Consider the following 18,877-nt stretch of genomic DNA (forward strand, 5'->3'; position numbering starts at 1 on the left):
CTTCACAAGAGACCACTGTTCTGTTCATAGGTGTCACGTAGAATGTCAAAGAGGCCCCTAACCCCACCACGAGTTACTAGGTGGGCCTACCATAGGGATACAAATACCTACCTATGGGCCATGATATTATGGCCAGTCTCTCTCTCTCATTAACAATGGTCCCCCAGTGGTTAAATGTAGGAAATACAACAGATCTGGCACTTATCGCAGAATCTGAAAATGGTATTGCAATTTGCGCTAACTTAGCTCTTCGCACAGGTAATTAGTGCAAATTGCGATTAAATGCTATATTAGCATAAAACACGCCCCTTTTGCTATCGCATGCGGTACTTACCGCATTTTGATAAATCCAGGCCTCACTTTCCTAACCACATTCTCTGGCAATGAATTCCAGAGCTTAATTATGTTTTGAGTGAAAAAAAATTTCTCTGATTTGTTTTAAATGTGCTACTGGTAACTTCATGGAGTGCCCCAAGTAGTCCTACTATTATCTAAAAGAGTAAATAACCGATTCGCATTTACCTGTTCTAGTCCCTCTTATGATTTTATAGACCTCTATCATATCCCCCTCAGCCATCTTTTCTCCAAGTGGAACAGCCCTAACCTCTTTAGCCTTTCCTCAAAGAGAGCCATTCCATCCTCTTTATCATTTTGGTTGCCCTTCTCTGTACCTTCTTTAGTGCACTTATATCTTTTTTGAGATGCAGTGACCAGAACTGCACATAGTACTCAAGGTTAAGTCTCACTATGGAGAGATACAGAGGTGTTATGACATTCTCTGTTTTATTCACCATTCCCTTCCTAATAATTCCTAATATTCTGTTTGCCTTTTGACCATCGAAGCACAATGAGCCAACAATTTCAATGTATTATCTACTATGGCGCCTAGATCTTTTTTCTGGGTTCTAACTCCTAATATGGAACCTAACATCATGTAACTACAGCATGGGTTATTTTTCCCTATATGCATCACCTTGCACTTGCCTACATTAAATTTCATCTGCCATTTGGACGCTCAGTCTTCCAGTCTCGCAATCCTCATGTGATTTAATTACACTGAATAGTTTTATGTCATCTGCAAATCTGATCACCTCACTTGTCATATCCCTTTCCAGATCATTTATATATACTGTATATTAAAAAGCACCAGACCAAGTACAGATCCCTGAGGCACTCCACCGTTTACCTTTTTCCACTGAGAAAATTGACCATTTAATCCTACTCTCTATTTCCTGTCTTTTAACCAGTTTGTAATCCATGAAAGGACATTGCCTTCTATTCCATGACGTTTTAGTTTTCTTAGAAGCCTCTCATGAGGGACTTTGTCAAAAGCTTTCTGAAAATCCAAATACACATCTATTAGATCACCTTTATCTAAATGTCTATTAACCTCTTCAAAATAATGTAGAGGATGTGTGAGGCAAGACTTCCCTTGCCTAAATCCATGCTGACTGTGTTTCATTAAACCATATTTTTCTATAAGGTCTGTGATTTTGTTCTTTAGAATAGTTTCCACTATTTTTCGTGGCACTGAAGTCAGGCTTACCAGATCACTCCTTGAGCCCTTTTTAAATATTGGGGTTACATTAGCCATCTTCCAATCTTCAGGTACAATGGATGATTTTAATGAAAGTTTACAAAGTTTTACTAATAGATCTGAAATTTCATTTTTTAGTTCTTTCAGAACCCTGGGGTGTATGTATGCCATCTGGTTCAGGTGATTTGCTACTCTTTATTTTGTCAATCTGGCCTGCTACATCTTTCAAGTTCACCATGATTTGGTTCAGTTCATCTGAATCATCACCCTTGAAAACCATCTCGGAACCAGTATCTCCTCATCATTAATAAATACGGAAACAAAGAATTCATTTAGTCTTTCCACAATGGCCTTATCTTCCTTAAGAGCCCCTATAACCTCTTGAACATCTATCGGTCCTATTTCCTGCTTCTGATTTATTTTATTTGAAACTATATTGTAAGCAAGACACAACAAACAAACACTAGCGCACATTTGACACTTATGCACACCAGGACAACCATGTAAGATAATTATAGCCTACAAATCCCCCCCCCCTTCACTATTCACATAGGCAACAACAAAAAAGCAAAGAGAAATAAATAAAATACACATTAAAGATCATTCCCTTCTTTTGTGTATACCCATTCCACACCTTTCAGGGATAATTAATTTTAAAAGGCCCATGCGCGCATCAGCACAAGGACGCGGCTATTTTATAACATGCACGCACTTATTATAAAATGTGATTCCCGAGGAGCCTGCCAAGATGGCCAGCTGAGGAGACACGCTATCGGAAGGCTCCCGAATTGATTTCCTACTTACCTATTTTCCAAGACGAAAAATGTCTCATACCAAAAGAAAGGCAAGAGTGAGGGGAGCAGGGGTAAGCTCCTCTCCGTTAGAGATCACTCAGCCTCGTATCGGGAGCTATTTTGCCGCGGCAGCACTAGAAACGCCGGATGAGCTGGTCACTGAGGGGATGGTTGCGAGGCGTGCACCGTCCCCTTTGACCCTTGATATTTCGTTGAGCCCCGGCTTTCCAAACAGGCCTGTCCCACCATGTCGAGAAGGAGTCGAAGAGCAACTAGTGACCGAGGCTCCTCTGGAAGATATCCGGGGAAGAGAGGCCGAGGCATTACAGAGAGCAACCTCACAGGAGATCAGTGCGAGTGAAGTCAACATCCAGGTACAGTCACATTGGGAGAAAAGAGGAGGGGGATTGTGCCTAATAGACTCTTTGAGACCATCAGGCATTGATAATGGGACAGACCCTACAACGGGAGGAGGTGGTGATAGTCAAGGAGCGCCTGGTTTAGGAGTTATTATACAAACTCCATCAGAGATATCCTTAACTACAATTTGGACAGCGTTAAAATCTCTGAAAACTTCCATTATCGCCCTTACCAAAGTGACCCTGGAAGCTAAAAATCAAGTTCTACTAAATGCTAATGGGATTTCCCAACAGAATGTCAAAATGGAGACGCTGGAAGTTCGAATGATTGAAGTGGAAAAAGTGCAAGCAAATTTGTTACAAGGAGAATCGGTTTATAATAAAAGGCTTGAGAATATTGAAAATAGTTTAAGGGCACATAATCTGAGATTTTTGAATTTCCCCGTGATAAGTACAATTCCCCCAATGGAACTTTTCAGAATATATGTATCCCAGATTTTAAAAATTCCAGATGCCGCCAAACCAGTTGTAACAAAAGCTTATTATCTACCACAAGCAGAGGATATTCGTGATGCTGTGGATGAACCTGCACTTTCCTTAGACGTCACCGAACTATTGGAGATGTCTCAGGAGACAACTGTGACCACAAGGAGACCCCTTTTAGTATCCTTCGCATTTATGATGGACAGAAATAATATATTTAGACATTTCTTTCATAATAGCCAAATTCCATTTTTTGGGCATAAGGTCTGGTGTTATCCAGTTCTCACGGAAAGCACACAAACCAGGAGGAAAAGTTTCCTTACTATGCGCCCAGAAGTAATACAATTGGGAGCGCAGTTTCAATTACGATACCCTTGTAAATTCTGTATCAGATTTCAAGATCAGAATTATGGGGCAGATTTTAAAAGGTACACGCGCGGCCTACATTTGTGCGCGCTACCTGGCGCACACAAATGTACATCCAATTTTATAATATGCACGCATGTTATGAAATCAGGGGTCGGCAGGCGCAAGGGGGTGCACACTGAGCCCTTGGGGAGACCAGCTGGCTTTCCCCGTTCCCCCCACCTTCCCCTACCTGTCCCCCCCCAAATGAATCCAACAAACCAGCCACATGGATTGAAATGTTCAACAGTTAAGGCAAGGACAACATGAGTAGGGTACATGGGGGGGCATTAACAGATAGCAGAACATGCAGTTAATGGAAGGACAACATGAGCAGGGGACATGGGAGGCATTAACAAATAGCAGAACATGCATTTAATGGAAGGACAACAGACCAAGGCACATGAGAAAGCCATGGTTTAATGGAACAAAGTCAGCATGGCTTTACCCAAGGCAAATCTTGCCTCACAAATCTGCTTCACTTTTTTGAAGGAGTTAATAAACATGTGGATAAAGGTGAACCGGTAGATGTAGTGTACTTGGTTTTTCAGAAGGCTTTTGACAAAGTTCCTCATGAGAGGCTTCGAGGAAAAGTAAAAAGTCATGGGATAGGTGGCGATATCCTTTTGTGGATTGCAAACTGGCTAAAAGACAGGAAACAGAGAGTAGGATTAAATGGACAATTTTCTCAGTGGAAGGGAGTGGGCAGTGGAGTGCCTCAGGGATCTGTATTGGGACCCTTATTTTTCAATATATTTATAAATGACCTGGAAAGAAATACGACGAGTGAGGTAATCAAATTTGCAGATGATACAAAATTGTTCAGAGTAGTTAAATCACAAGCAGATTGTGATAAATTGCAGGAAGACATTGCGAGACTGGAAAATTGGGCATCGAAATGACAGATGAAATTTAATGTGGATAAGTGCAAGGTGATGCATATAGGGAAAAATAACCCATGCTATAGTTACACAATGTTAGGTTCCTTATTAGGAGCTACCACCCAGGAAAAAGATCTAGGCATCATAGTGGATAACACATTGAAATCATCGGTTCACTGTGCTGCGGCAGTCAAAAAAGCAAACAGAATGTTGGGAATAAATGTTGGGAATAAACAGAATGTTGGGAATGTTGGTGAATAAAACGGAAAATGTCATATTGCTTCTGGTTCGCTCCATGGTGAGACCGCACCTTGAATACTGTGTACAATTCTGGTCGCCGCATCTCAAAAAAAGATATAATTGCGATGGAGAAGGTACAGAGAAGGGCGACCAAAATGATAAATGACTCAACGCAACATGAGATCAGCCAATAAAGCACGACTAGAAATCCCACCAGTCACTATAGCCAAACTAACCACCACTAGGAAAAGATCCTTTTCGATAGCTGGACCTCACCTCTGGAACACTCTTCCTTCCAGTCTCAGACTTCAAAACAACACCAAACTGTTCAAAAAACTGCTCAAAACCTGGCTCTTCAAGCAAGCATATAAAAACGGGATAGGCTAAACTAACAAAAATGACAACCCCCTGCATTCCTACTCCTCCACCCACCCTCCCTACCATAATCCCCCCCTCTATCTATTAACCCCCCCATACCCAACCACTCTTTCATCCCCTCTAGAATATCCTCCAACCTAGTACACCCGCCAATCAACACACTGTGTGATCATCTTAACATCCTTTATCTCATGCTAATGTATCAGTAAATTACTGTTATTATTATTGTTCCCAAGATCTCTTGCTAATCCATGTTTATGTAGCTCCCCTGAATCTTCTGTATATATTCGTTATAATTGTAATTCTGTTAAAGTTGTTCTGCTGAATTCAATGTATAGCGTTGTTAAAAATGTGAACCGGAGTGAAGGCCTCCGCCAATACTTTGGTATATAAAAGCTTATAAATAAATAAGGGGAATGGAACAGCTCCCTATGAGGAAAGACTAAAGAGGTTAGGACTTTTCAGCTTGGAGAAGAGACGGCTGAGGGGGGATATGATAGAGGTGTTTAAAATCATGAGAGGTCTAGAACGGGTAGATGTGAATCGGTTATTTACTCTTTCGGATAATAGAAAGACTACTGGGCACTCCATGAAGTTAGCATGGGGCACATTTAAAACTAATCGGAGAAAGTTCTTTTTCACTCAACGCACAATTAAACTCTGGAATTTGTTGCCAGAGGATGTGGTTAGTGCAGTTAGTATAGCTGTGTTTAAAAAAGGATTGGAGAAGTTATTGGAGAAGTCCATTACCTGCTATTAATTAAATTGACTTAGAAAATAGCCACTGCTATTACTAGCAACAGTAACATGAAATAAACTTAGTTTTTGGGTACTTGCCAGGTTCTTATGGCCTGGATTGGCCACTGTTGGAAACAGGATGCTGGGCTTGATGGACCCTTGGTCTGACCCAGAATGGCATATTCTTATGTTCTTATGAATCATTAACAGATAGCAAAATGAAGAGTTAATGGAAGGACAAAGGGAGCAGAGCATATAGGGGGCATTAACAGACAGCAAAATATGCAGTTAATATGATAGGAAAATAAAACAGGCCATATGTACAGCAGGAACTGCTTGGGTCCTGATCCTCACCTGGACATCCAGGACATGGGCACCTGAGTCCTGCTCCTAGCCTGGATGTCCAGGAAAGGGGCACCTGGGTACAGGCCCTTAACGGGTTCCCGGGTCCTGCTTCTAGCCTGGACATCCAGGAAAGGGTCGCCTGGGTCCTGCTCCTCGCCTGGATGTCCAGGACTTGGGCATCCATGCTGTTCGCCTAAGAAAAACAAACAAAACAAAATACCTCTTACCTCCTGAAATTGAAGCTGGGTAGATATGCCAGCAATAGCGAATCAAATATGAATGCCATGCACAGGTTCACAGTACAGATCCAATCAAACTGAGCGATAAAGGATTGTCTAACTCCGTGCAGCGATTTATATACCCCCCAAACAGGATTATGAAGCATGACTCACATCATGACGTCATGTAGGGGGAAAAATGTTAAATTTCTAAATAATAATACATTTGCAATTAACATTTCTCTTGTTCCATACACTGTATGCCCTTTTGACAGAATTTCAGCGCATGAGTGTTGCTATATGGACATCCTATGCGATAAAATGGATAGCACTAAGATGCTCTTTTCTGATCACCACGTGTGTTTTGGGCGCCCTAGAGGAAAAATCCATAAACTGCTATTACAGTAATTAATAAGCAATAGTAGCTTGTGATCTATCTAATGTCTGTATATTTGCCAGGTACTTGTTGGAAGCAGGATGCTGGGCTTGATGGACCCTTGGTCTGACCCAGTATGGCATATCTTATGTTCTTATGTTATGTAGGAGTATATATATATATATATATATATATATATTGTGATGTTAGTTTTGCTCCATCTCCATCTGCTGGTAGAAGTGCATAACCCACTGGTCTTGAATTAATTTATTTATCTATCTATCTATCTGTCTGTGTGTCTGTCTGGTTTAAGAAAAAGGAAATTATCAAGTAAGTAGTAATTTCTCATTCCTGTCAGTTTGGAGACTGTCTTTGCTTATTTTTATTATTCTGCCTGATAATTAATATAAGATTTATACTTTTATTTTACATATTCAATACCCACATACATTTTATTGTTAGATTTACAAACAGTTGGTCATGGGATTGTGAAAATTTTCAGCTGGTCTCTGACTTTCTTCACACTCATTGGATTATTAGTGCTTCTCCAGCTTTTAAACTTTATTTGTATTATTGCTTCCCTCTAGAAAAGACAATGATTTAAAATAAGCCCCATTTAAAATAAGAAACTTTTTAAAAATTAATATTGAGCCAAAACACCCCAAAATATCAACATTACATTACAAACAGTAAAGAGCAAGGTTGGAGTTTGAGGATGTTAGTGACACAGAGAAAGGAAAAGATGAAACCTAAATATAGCATTTGACAAAGCTGCAGAGATCATTAATCCAAAAGCAGGAAGAAAAAAAAGCTTAATGGCACATTCAGTTCTAGCAGGGCTAAACCAGATAATCAATTCGGTATAATTCACCCACATTATAAGCAGAGACAGACTACCTAGCTCAGAAATCAATCCGTTTGATCAGATATCACATTGGGGAAATTACATTAGCAACCATGACTAATATATACTCCTAATCTAGAACTGAAACAGAATTTCAGTCAAAAATCAATTAAAAGGAATCCCCTCAGAACTATCCTCCAAAGCATCTCTTTTTTTTTTTTTTAAGAGCATCTTTACTCCAAAAACTGATTAATATCACCCGAATCCACCAGAGGCAGACAGTGCAGCAGTACTGATCAGAGGAAGGCAGCAGGTATAGAAGCTTACACACTGGGCGTCCCTTTTAGCGTGCAGCTCATTTACCTATTGCATCGAGTGCCCAGGAGGGCTGGACGTGCGTGCGTGCAAAAAATGTGCGCCCAGTTTGGAGCTACCTGCATCGGTCTGATTATAAGGTCACTGTGTGCTGTAAAGGTAACTCAGGAAGACTTTGGCAGACTATTTTTTTTTTTTTTTATAGTTGAGGTTTCCATCCCTGCCTGTGTGGATATTTTGGTGACACGTTTATTAATGAAGCTTGTCCCATGATCAGGCATATTTAAAGTCTCTCTCAGGCCCAGGCTTAGTATCTCTCAATGGGTTTGTATTGCGCATACCATGGCAAGAACGAACCTCACTCATAAGCCAGGGTATGTTAGAAATGATTTCAGTCTCTCAAATTTACCACTGGCACCCTTCTTAATATTTGCAAGGTGCCACAGACAGCTTTTTTTCTGGAGTTCATAGGATTAATATGTATAGAGAACATACCAAAGTGCACTTGAAAGTACCTGAAGAATGTTGAAAACTACCTTTAGCTAAAACTTGAAAGGCAGTCTAGAGATAAAAACTATTTTCCCTGTACGTACCCGGATCAGTCCAGACTGTGGGTTGAGCCTCCTTTCCAGCAGGCGGAGACAGACGAATACTGGACTGATCCGTGGTACTACAGGAACGAAAATTAACAGGTAAGAACCAATTTTCCTATATTTTTGTATATGGTACAAACACTTCTATTAGCAATGTCCTGTTAGCTCGTTTGTTTCTTCTTTATCACAATGGTTTTCTTCCATTGAGCTTATCAGTTGAGATAGGAATGTCCCAGGTGATTTACAACTTCTTCATTTGCTACAGTTCATTCAGGGTCGTGATCCCAGTGCTTTTCTGGTACAGTGATGCTTTGCGTTTGCACAGTTTCCGTGGATGAGACATGTTGCTTTATTATGTCTTTATACATATCGGCCTCCTGCCATCAGCACATGATGCAAAGCGATGAGGTGTGTGTAACCATTTCTAGTTCAGTGCCACAGAATCTGCAGTGATTCTGTTTTTCTGACTTTTTTTTTTTCTGTACTATGAGCCATCTTCTCTTGGGTTCACTGTCCTGTGCTGCAATTATTAATCTCATGTTTAGGTTTAAGTTCTCCTCTTTTAACCATTCTTGGGTTTGTATTAGGTTACTGATGTAACTCTTTGCATTTCCCACTCTACTTGTGCCGTTTGCAATCGTTTTATTAGTCCGGCTCTTTATAGAGTTTGGTTTTCACTTTTGCAAATTCTGTTGCTTCTTTCCCCTCGTGTGCTGGCAGATTCTTACTCATTCCTTCTGCTCTTTGGAACACCTGCCCGAGTTTAAGGATGAGGACTGCCTGTGACCATTTACTTTCATAACTTCAGCACTTTTTTCAGTATTTGGGTCTATTGCTGCTATTAAGTGGGCCTGGATTCCTATCATCACAGCCCCCAGTTTCCTGTAGCAGCTCCAGAGCCAGGTTTGGCAGCAATAGTTGGAAAATTCTGCAGCAAGTATGTGGTACGTTTGCATTAATTTGTAGAGATTTACATATTTAACTAATGTTCATTTGTATTCTATTTTTATAAAGTTGTTTTCTGATGTCTTGTGTGTGGAATTCAATGATTTGGTTCTTTTGTGGGGGGGGGGGGGGGGGAAGAAATCTTAGTCATCGGTGCTGTAAAGGAGGAGGGAGATAAGGAATAGAGGTAGGCAAAGGGATTTGAGGGAAAGTTGTTCTCAGAGGAAGGAGATGGAGAAAAGATCTCAGGAGAGGAAGAGGGATAGAAGGCAGAGGTGAGATTGGGGACTGAGGCACAGAGGGAGGGGAAATCAAGGAGCAGAGGGAGAAAAGATTGCAAGGAGACGGAAGGTGGGATCCTGGATGAGGATCACTGTGTACTCCATACTTCCTATATCCCCTCACCCCTGCCATGCCCTCCTTCATTCTTCCCTACACCTCCCTTGGCTTCAAGCTTTGGAAGAACAGTAGAATGGCTCCTTCAGCCATATTCTCCTCCTCTATTGCTCAGGGCTGAAGGGTCATGCTTTGATCTGTGCAGTACTGCAGTTTCTCCTGCTGCTCAAAGCACTACACTTTGTCCCCAAGTATGTGGCTTGAGATGCTGCACTACCACTGTCCTCTTAGCCCCAAGGTGGGATCACTGCAGGTGCAGAGAGAGATGCTCTGCTGCTGCTGCTTCTGTTTCTTCTTCCACCCAACTCTCAACAATAATTCCTTGGGGACCAGCCAATTCTATGAGAAGGGTAAGATATTGCAGCCCATACACCGGTGGAAATGCAAGAGACTAGGGTCCCAGTGTATAGTTATAGCTCTGTACGTGAAATATATTTCTATAAGACCCAGTCTTCCTTCAGCTCTTGGGATGTACAGTCTTGACACTAGTTCTTATAGATTAGCTGGTGAACATGGAGGTTTCTTGTTTTTACTATAAGGTCTTGTCACACAAATATGAGTAATTTCTTTGACTGGGTGACCAAAGGGTTAGATCAGGGGAGAGTGTTGGATATAGCACATTTGCATTTCAGTAAGATCTGTGATATAGTTCTGGATTGGTGACTTACAAATAAACTGAGCATGTTATGGGCCCTAGAGTGAGCGACTGGGTTAGAAACTGGTTGAGCGGTAGGTGACAAAGGGTAGTGGTAAATGGAGTTCACTGCGAGAAGAGAGGCATTGGTAGTCTTTATTTTAAACATCTTCCTCTGTTTCTTGATTTAGATCTTTCTGGGGTGAGTCTGTGAGTCCAAAGGTGTATGAAAGTGCCCAGATTGCAAGTTGATTGATGACTTGTATATCTTGTTCCGTACTGTTAAAGTGCTTTTCAATATTAGTCTCCTTTAGTACACTTTGCTGATTTTTTTCTTTCAAAAGTGAATTTTCAAAGGACTTATACATGTAAAAGAAGCATATATCATAGCAATTTTCAAAAGCCCATTTGTGTACATAAAATCTTTTCAGAATTCAGTGACATTTCAAAGGAGTTGCATGTGTAAAAGTAGCAATTTTCAAAAGCTCATTTAGGCTCATAAAACCCAGTTTCCTGTTCATACGCCCAGATCAGTCCAGACTCCTGGGTTTTGCCTTCCTACCAGCAGATGGAGACAGAGAAGAAAAGCTTTTCTGACACAGATACATAACCTAGTGTGGCAGCTGCAGTCAATATTTCTGTCTCCAGCAGATGGTAGCGATGTAAAACCAACAGTCTGCAATTTAAAAAAAAAAAGGGGGGGGGGGGGAGAAGATAGATTGCTTTCAGGAGCTTCTACCTGTTAATTTTCGTTCCTGTAGTACCAAGGATCAGTCCAGACGCCCGCAGGAGAGTCCGTACAGCAGTTTGTATTTCTCTTGGCAGATTATTTCACAGACTACGCCTCTACGCGACATGGTCAGTTTTGTTTAAGAAGTTTCTATAAGTTTACCTCAAGACCTTTAAGTTTGACTTGGTCTAGTCATTGGTTGTTGAATTAAAATACAATCAAATAGTTACAATAACAGTTATTCATTCTGCATTGATATTGATTATACTGAGGGATCGCAGGTGGCACACCAGGTTATATGGGAGGTGCCTTTTCAGCTTTTCTCTGACTCCATCTGCTGGAAGGGAGGCATAGCCCAGCAGTCTGGGCTGATCCTTGGTACTACAGGAACGAAAATTATCAGGTAAGCACTAATTTTCCTATATTCACTCCCAACCCCCTAGGGCCACCAAGTTATGTTTTCCAGGATATCCCTACTGAATATGTATGAGATAGATTTGCATACCATGGAGGCAGATGCATTCAAATCTCTCTCATGTATATTCGTTAGGGATATCTTGAAAACCTGAGCTATTGGCAGCACTCAAGGCTGGGAGTGAATACCATTTATTGTGGTAAACAAGATGTTCGATGTTACTTGCGTCTCCCTATAGAAGAAGTGTATTTCCTGTTATTAACCATTGTGGTGTTAGTTCTGATTGTTTAATCAGTTGATTTTCACAGTTTGCCAAGTCTTGGTGGAGTGATGTTAGGTATTTGAGCCAAAAGTTGTGCACCTCATCAGGGACAGGGCTCTTCCAATTTGGGGGTCTTCTTAATGTGGTTTCCTGCTCTTTTGCAGTTACTTCAGGTCATTCCATAATTTTGATATTTGCCTTTTCTATATTCTCCTGCACACTGGACAACCATTCTGCTTCTGTCTTGTACTCTACAGCAGTGATTCTCAACTTTTTTTCCGTCATGACACACCTGACAGATGATGCTCAAATGCGTGACACACTGCACACTAAGTTTAATAGCTATACTAAAAAAAACCCTAGATATTTTATAGTTGAAAATGATGCAGGAGAAAGATAACATTCTTTAATTTCAATAACTGCTTATAAAATATCATTATTAAATGTTATTTTTTCACAAAAATTTTAATCTTTGCTTACTGCATCAGTGAGAAGTCTGGGACTGATATGCATATGCAGCACACAGTTTTTCAATACAGATAAACTCTCATGCATTTCACTGTCAACCTCAGAAGAGCAGAGTTATGAAATTTTCCCTTTCAACTCACCATATATATTTAAATTCTGATATCCCCTCAGTAACAGTACTTCAAAATCCCTTCCCTGCCAGCCACTTTATGAAATAACATGAAAACCTGCTAAAAAGACACTTAGAAATTATACAGAATACCAGCCATACCATAAGAGTACTAACACCCAGGACCTGAACAGCAATAAAGTTACCTATGAAAAAGCAAGATTGCAAATATAGCACACAGTACACGTACTATTGGAAAAGCAAAGAAAGCCAGACTGCTCTAGATTCCTACACAGAATCTACATCCTAGTTAGCAGAATGCCTCACCTCTCTCAAACATGCAGAATGCAGACTGACGCATATCTAATTCAGAATAAAAGACCATAAATTATAAACAAGTATACAGAGAAAAACAAAAACTGCAAGAAGTGGGGGGAGGGGAGGGGGGAAGGGGCGGTGCAGTAGGATGGCGGGGCAGGATATAGCATGCCTGCAACATTTCTGGCTCGGATTGGTGGTGGCAGTGATTGCCAGAGTTGAGGGAAAAGCAGCAACAGGGAGTGGTGATGAGAAATTTTAAGTACCAGCTCCTTACTCTGCATTCTCCTCAAGCAGCAAGCACATGTGGCTGTTACAGAAAGCATAGCTTGCTATGTCTAATTTTTGGTGACACACTGGTTGAGAACCACTGCTTTATAAAATAGTCATATAAATCTCTTCAGAGCTTTTCTCTTTCAGCTTTGGCATTTTAACCTCACTGGTGCTCAGTCACTAATATTTGTGAATTTTCTGGTGTGCTGTTAGGTGTGTCTTCAGAAGGAAGCTTTTCCCACATTGAACACACAGAAAATTCTTCTCTCCTGTGTGGATTTTCTGATGTCGGGTTAGAGATGGCTTCTTAATGAACCCTTTCCCACACTCTGGACATGTAAAAGGTCTCTCTCCAGTGTGAATTTTTTTGTGGTATCTTAGATCTATCTTCCGAATGAAGCTTTTCTCACATTCAGCACATGGAAAGGGTCTCTCTCCTGTGTGGATTCTCTGGTGACGGACAAAGTTTTCCTTTAAGAGGAAGTTTTTCCCACAATCAGCACATGAAAAAGCTCTCTCCCCTCTGTGGATTTTCTGATGCCCGGTTAGGTGTGTCTTCAGAATGAAGCTCTTCCCACATTCGTCACATGAAAAGTTCCTTTCTCCTGTATGGATTTTCTGGTGACATGTTAGATATTGCTTCCTCATAAAGCTTTTCCCACATTCGGTACATGTAAAGGGTCTCTCTCCTGTGTGGATTTTCTTGTGGTATCTTAAATTTGTTTTCCGAATGAAGCTTTTCCCACATTCAGCACATGGAAAGGGTCTCTCTCCTGTGTGGATTCTCTGATGGCATACAAGGCTTTGCTTGAATAGGAAGCTTTTCCCACATTCAGTACATGAAAATGATTTCTCTCCTGTATGGATTTTCTGGTGCCCTGTTAGCTGTGACTTCTGAATGAAGCTCTTTCCCACACTCAGAACATGCAAACAGTCTCTCTCCTGTGTGGATTTTATTGTGGTATACTAGATCTGCCTTCCCAATGAATCCTTTTCCACATTCAGCACATGAAAAGGGTCGCTCGCCTGTATGGATTCTTTGATGCCGTATTAGGCTTTCCTTAATTAAGAAGCTTCTTCCACATTCAGTACATAAAAATGCTCTATCATCTTTGTGAATTTTCAGATGCTTTGTTAAGTGTGCTTTCTGACAGAAACTCTTCCCACATTCAGCACATGAGTATGGGCGTTCTTTTATGTGGGTTTTCTGGTGGCGTTTTAGAGATCGCTTTTTATTAAAGCTTTTCTCACATTCAGTACATGTCCAAGCTCTCTCTCCTATATGGATATTCTGGTGGTAAACTAGCATTGCCTTCTTTAGGAAGCGTGTCCCACATTCAGTACATGAAAATGGTCTTTCTTCTGTGTGGATTTTTTGTTGTTCTTGTAGTTCTCCCTTCTGAGTTGTAGTTTTCCCATAATGTGTACATGTTTTCTCTTTAGTGTGAAATCTCGGATTATATTTCCTTATTAGGTTATCCCTAATGTATATCCCACACGTATCACATGTACATCTTTTCTCTGTTGTCTGGTTTCTCTGCTCTCCTATTTTATCTGTGATATTTCTGGCATTTTGCTCATACACAGTAGGGTGATTGGTCAAATTCCCAACTAGGTTTGTCTCTTTCTTTACTGTCTGGCAGTAATTCCTGCAGTCTTTGTAGGAGTTGGAACATGAACAGATAATATCTGATAACATCTTGTTTACTTCCAGATCCTTATGAAGTCCCTGTCATGGATCTCTTTGCTCTTGGGTTCATTGTTTTCTAGATAAGGAAAAAGAGAATGGACATTATTACATGTGCTGGAGATAATACTGAAAGACCACAAAGAAGTGAGGGGTTCTAATGTAACTGGACGTCATACTCAGCAGAAATAAAAGATTTTCAGTTACTGATGGAGAGAATTCCCCATTGGGGGACTCCAGACATCAGCACAGAATCTCTGACCTTGGAACAATATTCAGGAAAAGTTGGTACCAGTACAAATCTGAAAAGCAAAAATCGGTTACAAACATTTGCATAAAACAAAACTTCTTTTAAAATATCTTATTACAATTTCTCCCTATTCATAGCATAGAAAAAATCTCCTATTGCTTACACATTATACCAAATTTCCTATTATTTTTATAACATGCCTAAATTATATCCACACAATTCCCAGACTGCTGGGAATCCAACATAAAACACAAAACAAAATACAAACCCAATCACAAAAACATAGCAATAAATACACATCACAGACAAAATACATAAACACATACAAATAATATCACATAAATTCCAAACATCAACCTATCACCAAATGTTCATATCAGAGACTCTTTGTTCAAAAATTATTAATTTGCAATGATCAAAAATGGTCCAAAATCAAACGGTGCTGCATATCATCCAAAACATTCAGGAAACTCCAACTGAGGAAAAAACTTGCGATTCCACATTTAACCAGATATCACAAAACTAGAAGATTGCAAATTGTCCAATATCACAAAGAAGAAGAAAACTTTTTCAATAAAAATAATGTTCATTCGAAAATCCTGCTTGTCATTCTTCCATTCTTTCACACTTGCAAAAAAATCAAATATCTCTCAGGGACATAAAAAAACAAACTATCAAGATCCAATGGGAGTAACTTGCAACTTTATTATTAAGAGCAGGATGCCTCAATGAATATAATCAATTGCCCTATATGTTTGGCCAAAAATGGCTTCTTCAAGGGCTTTAACATCGGGTGAATCCAGCAACATCATCACATGAAAACTGATCAGCAGGTACTTTTGGCTGTGTCTTTCAGCATTCAAAACCATTAGCTCACCATTTCTTTCAGTGGCATATGCTGAAAGATGTTGTCAGTTAGCATTTTAAGATTTATCTGTCAAAGTAGCCAGATAAGTCTGAAAAGCACTGTTTAGACAGACAAGAAGAACTTTACAAACTGAGGCCTGGATTTATCAAAATGCACTAAATATCGCATGCGATAGAAAAAGGGGCATGTTTTATGGTAATAGGCAGTTTATCGCAATTTGCGCTAATACCGATGCGAAGTGCTAAGTTACCACAAATTGTGATAACTTTTTCGCACTTTGAGATAAGTGCCAGAATTGTGATATTTCCTACATACAACCACTGGGTGGACCATGTTTATTATCAGGGCAATGGGGGGTGGGGGGGGGGGGGAAGAGAGAGAGAGAGAGACTAGCCGTAATGCCCTCACACTAGATAGGTATTTATATTTATATGGGAGGCCCACCTAGGAACTAGAGGTGAGGTTTAGGTAGTAGTTTAGGGGTTAGGGGCCACTTTAACATTCAAAGTGAGACGTACGAACAGAACAGTGCTCTCTTGTGAAAATTTGATGACCCTCGGAGTGAGGAAACTCACTCAAAGATGATATTTGTGCAATGTTCTCTCAACCTAGCTTGATGGACTCTCTACCTGGGTAACGCATGCGAAAACGCCTTATAGCATTTTGATAAATGACCCTATGAGCCGGCTAAACAGAGCCTGCTGTTACTTAACCATGATAAGTTTGAATTTGTCCATCTAAGTAGCATCTCCATGGAGATCTGCAAAGCTGCAGCATGGAGTTCTCTCTACATATTCACATCTCACTATTGTCTGGGACAACATGACAGTAGGTTCAGTCATTCTGACCTTTGGAACCTGTCTGAGGTACAGAACCCAACTCTCCCAACATGACAGTAGGTTCAGTCATTCTGACCTTTGGAACCTGTCTGAGGTGCAGAACCCAACTCTCCCTGCCTAGAGCCAGTTGTTTGGGTTCAGGTTGTCTCATCCATCTGTTACCAACAGCACTGTTGTTGTTGTCCCCACTGGCACCAGGTTTGATGTCTGTTGGTCCCCTTTTCTGTTGGGAAGCAGCCTGTAGCTAGGGATTCACCCATGCTTGTCCTTGGAGAAAGTAGAGTTGCTTACCTGTGAAAGATGTTCTCCGAGGACAGCAGGATGTTAGTCCTCGCGAAACCCAGCTGCCACCCCTTGGGTTTCTCCTATTTTTTGTTTTAATTATAATTCTATGTTACAAGACTGAAGAGGGACCCATCATGGACATGCAGTATAGGGCATGCTGGGCATGCTCAGAGTGCTTAGTCAAATTTCTAGAAACTTTGACATGAGTTTTCTGCATCGGGGCTCCATCTGATGATGTCACCCATGTGTGATGACTACCATCCTACTTGTCCTCTGAGAAATAACTGATTTACATTTACCTGTTCTATGCCACTCATGATTTATATACTTCTATCATATCCCCCCTCAGACATATTTTCTACAAGCTGAGCAGCCCTAACCTCTTTAGCCTTTCCTCATAGAGGTGCCATTCCATCCCTTTTATCATTTTGATTGCCCTTCTCTGTACTTTTCCCAATGCAACTATATATTTTTTTTAGATGCTGTGACCAGAATTGCACACAATAACTCCAGGTACTGCCTCGCCAGGAAGCAATACAGAGGCATTATAGCATTCTCTGTTTTATTCTCCATTCCTTTCCTAACAATTTCTACCATTCTGTTTGCTTTATTGGGTGCTCTTTCCATCTAGGTTGTAAAGTTTACATCATCATACTGAGGAATACTACCCAGCCTTAGCCCCCATTTTTCCACTGAAGGTTTTTTAGGCATTGTAAAAATTTTCCCCAGAGATCTTTGATGACTCACAAAATGCACTATGTGACCAACAACCCTATCCCTTCCCCTCCCATTTACCTAAACTTCTCATCCCATCTGCCCCCTCCCCATCATTAATCAGCTCCCACAACATTCAAAAGATCGTCTCCACTACCTAAGTCAAGATCCTCAGTCACATTCCATATCCACCCAAGCCCAGTTCAAAAAAAAATTCTGGCAAAAAGTATTAACAAATCAGACATCCTTCTTATAAACTTCCCTTAAGGAACTCACCACCACCACCTATTCAATCATAGTACAGCTTAAAAAAATAAATAAAATTGCTGTTTGCATATTTAATTCCCTCCGTTCCTTTCTTTGCAGCAGATGTAGCTACAAAACAGGTTTTTCTATGTATTTTTAATTCAGTCCAAGTATTCCACTCACAGTTCAGAATCAAACAACTGTGCCCTATTATAGTTGCAGGAAGTAATTGAATGCATAATCAGCTCAAGATCTGGTATATCAACCTATCCACACCAGTGAATACAGCTGTACGTCTCCTGGAGTCGACTGCCATATTCAAAGATTAGTTATAATCATAACATAAGAAAATAAGAAGTGTCATGCTGGGTCAGACCAAGGCAGTCCAGGTCACAAGTACCTGTGAGATCCCCAATAGTTAATCTCACTTCCAGGAATACACAGTAGCTTTCCCAAGACTATCTGGCTAATAACTGATTATGGACTTTTCCTTCAGGAACTTATCCAATCCTCTTTTGAACCCCACTATCTTAGTTGCTTTGACTATAATCTCTAGTAACAGATTCCATAGTTCGACTGTGTGCAGAGTGAAAAAAAATACTTCCTACAATCGATTTTAAATCTTCCAGTTGCTAGTTTCATGGAGTATCCCCTAGTCCTAATGTTGTTTGAAAGGGAAAATAACAGTTCCTTATTTACTAATTCTACCCCACTCGTGACACCCTTCTCTGTACCTTTTCTATGTCTGCTAAACTGAACTGTTGAGGAGTAGCTATGTGGTTAGAACAGCAGACTGCGAACCAGAGCAGCCAGGGTTCAAATCCCACAGCAGCTCCTTCACCTTCCATTGCCTCAGGTACATACTTATTCAGTGAGACCTCCGAGGACAGGGAAACACCTAGAATACCTGTAATCTGCTCTGAAAAGCAGAA

The 18,877-nt window shown here is 40.5% G+C and overlaps 2 protein-coding genes across 2 annotated transcripts in view; both read right to left on the bottom strand.

The window, feature by feature from the left end:
• Positions 1 to 12,341: 12,341 nt before the first annotated feature.
• Positions 12,342 to 14,755, bottom strand: LOC115083205 (gastrula zinc finger protein XlCGF57.1-like). Its single transcript, XM_029587011.1, has 2 exons — positions 14,159 to 14,755; positions 12,342 to 14,022 (listed from the first exon to the last, which is right to left on the bottom strand). Exons 1-2 carry the CDS (start codon positions 14,753 to 14,755, stop codon positions 13,237 to 13,239), a joined length of 1,383 nt encoding a protein of 460 aa, XP_029442871.1. The 3' UTR covers positions 12,342 to 13,236.
• The window catches only part of LOC115083897 (protein ZNF783-like), a 35,312-nt gene continuing 30,446 nt past the window's right edge, over positions 14,012 to 18,877 (bottom strand). Inside the window, exon 4 of the mRNA XM_029587954.1 lies at positions 14,012 to 14,822. Within this exon, the coding sequence (XP_029443814.1) occupies positions 14,761 to 14,822 (62 nt within the window). The 3' untranslated portion in view covers positions 14,012 to 14,760. The remainder of the gene's footprint in view (positions 14,823 to 18,877) is intronic.

The sequence above is a fragment of the Rhinatrema bivittatum genome, chromosome 2 (genome assembly GCF_901001135.1).
Source record: "Rhinatrema bivittatum chromosome 2, aRhiBiv1.1, whole genome shotgun sequence".
Taxonomy (NCBI): Eukaryota; Metazoa; Chordata; class Amphibia; order Gymnophiona; family Rhinatrematidae; genus Rhinatrema; species Rhinatrema bivittatum.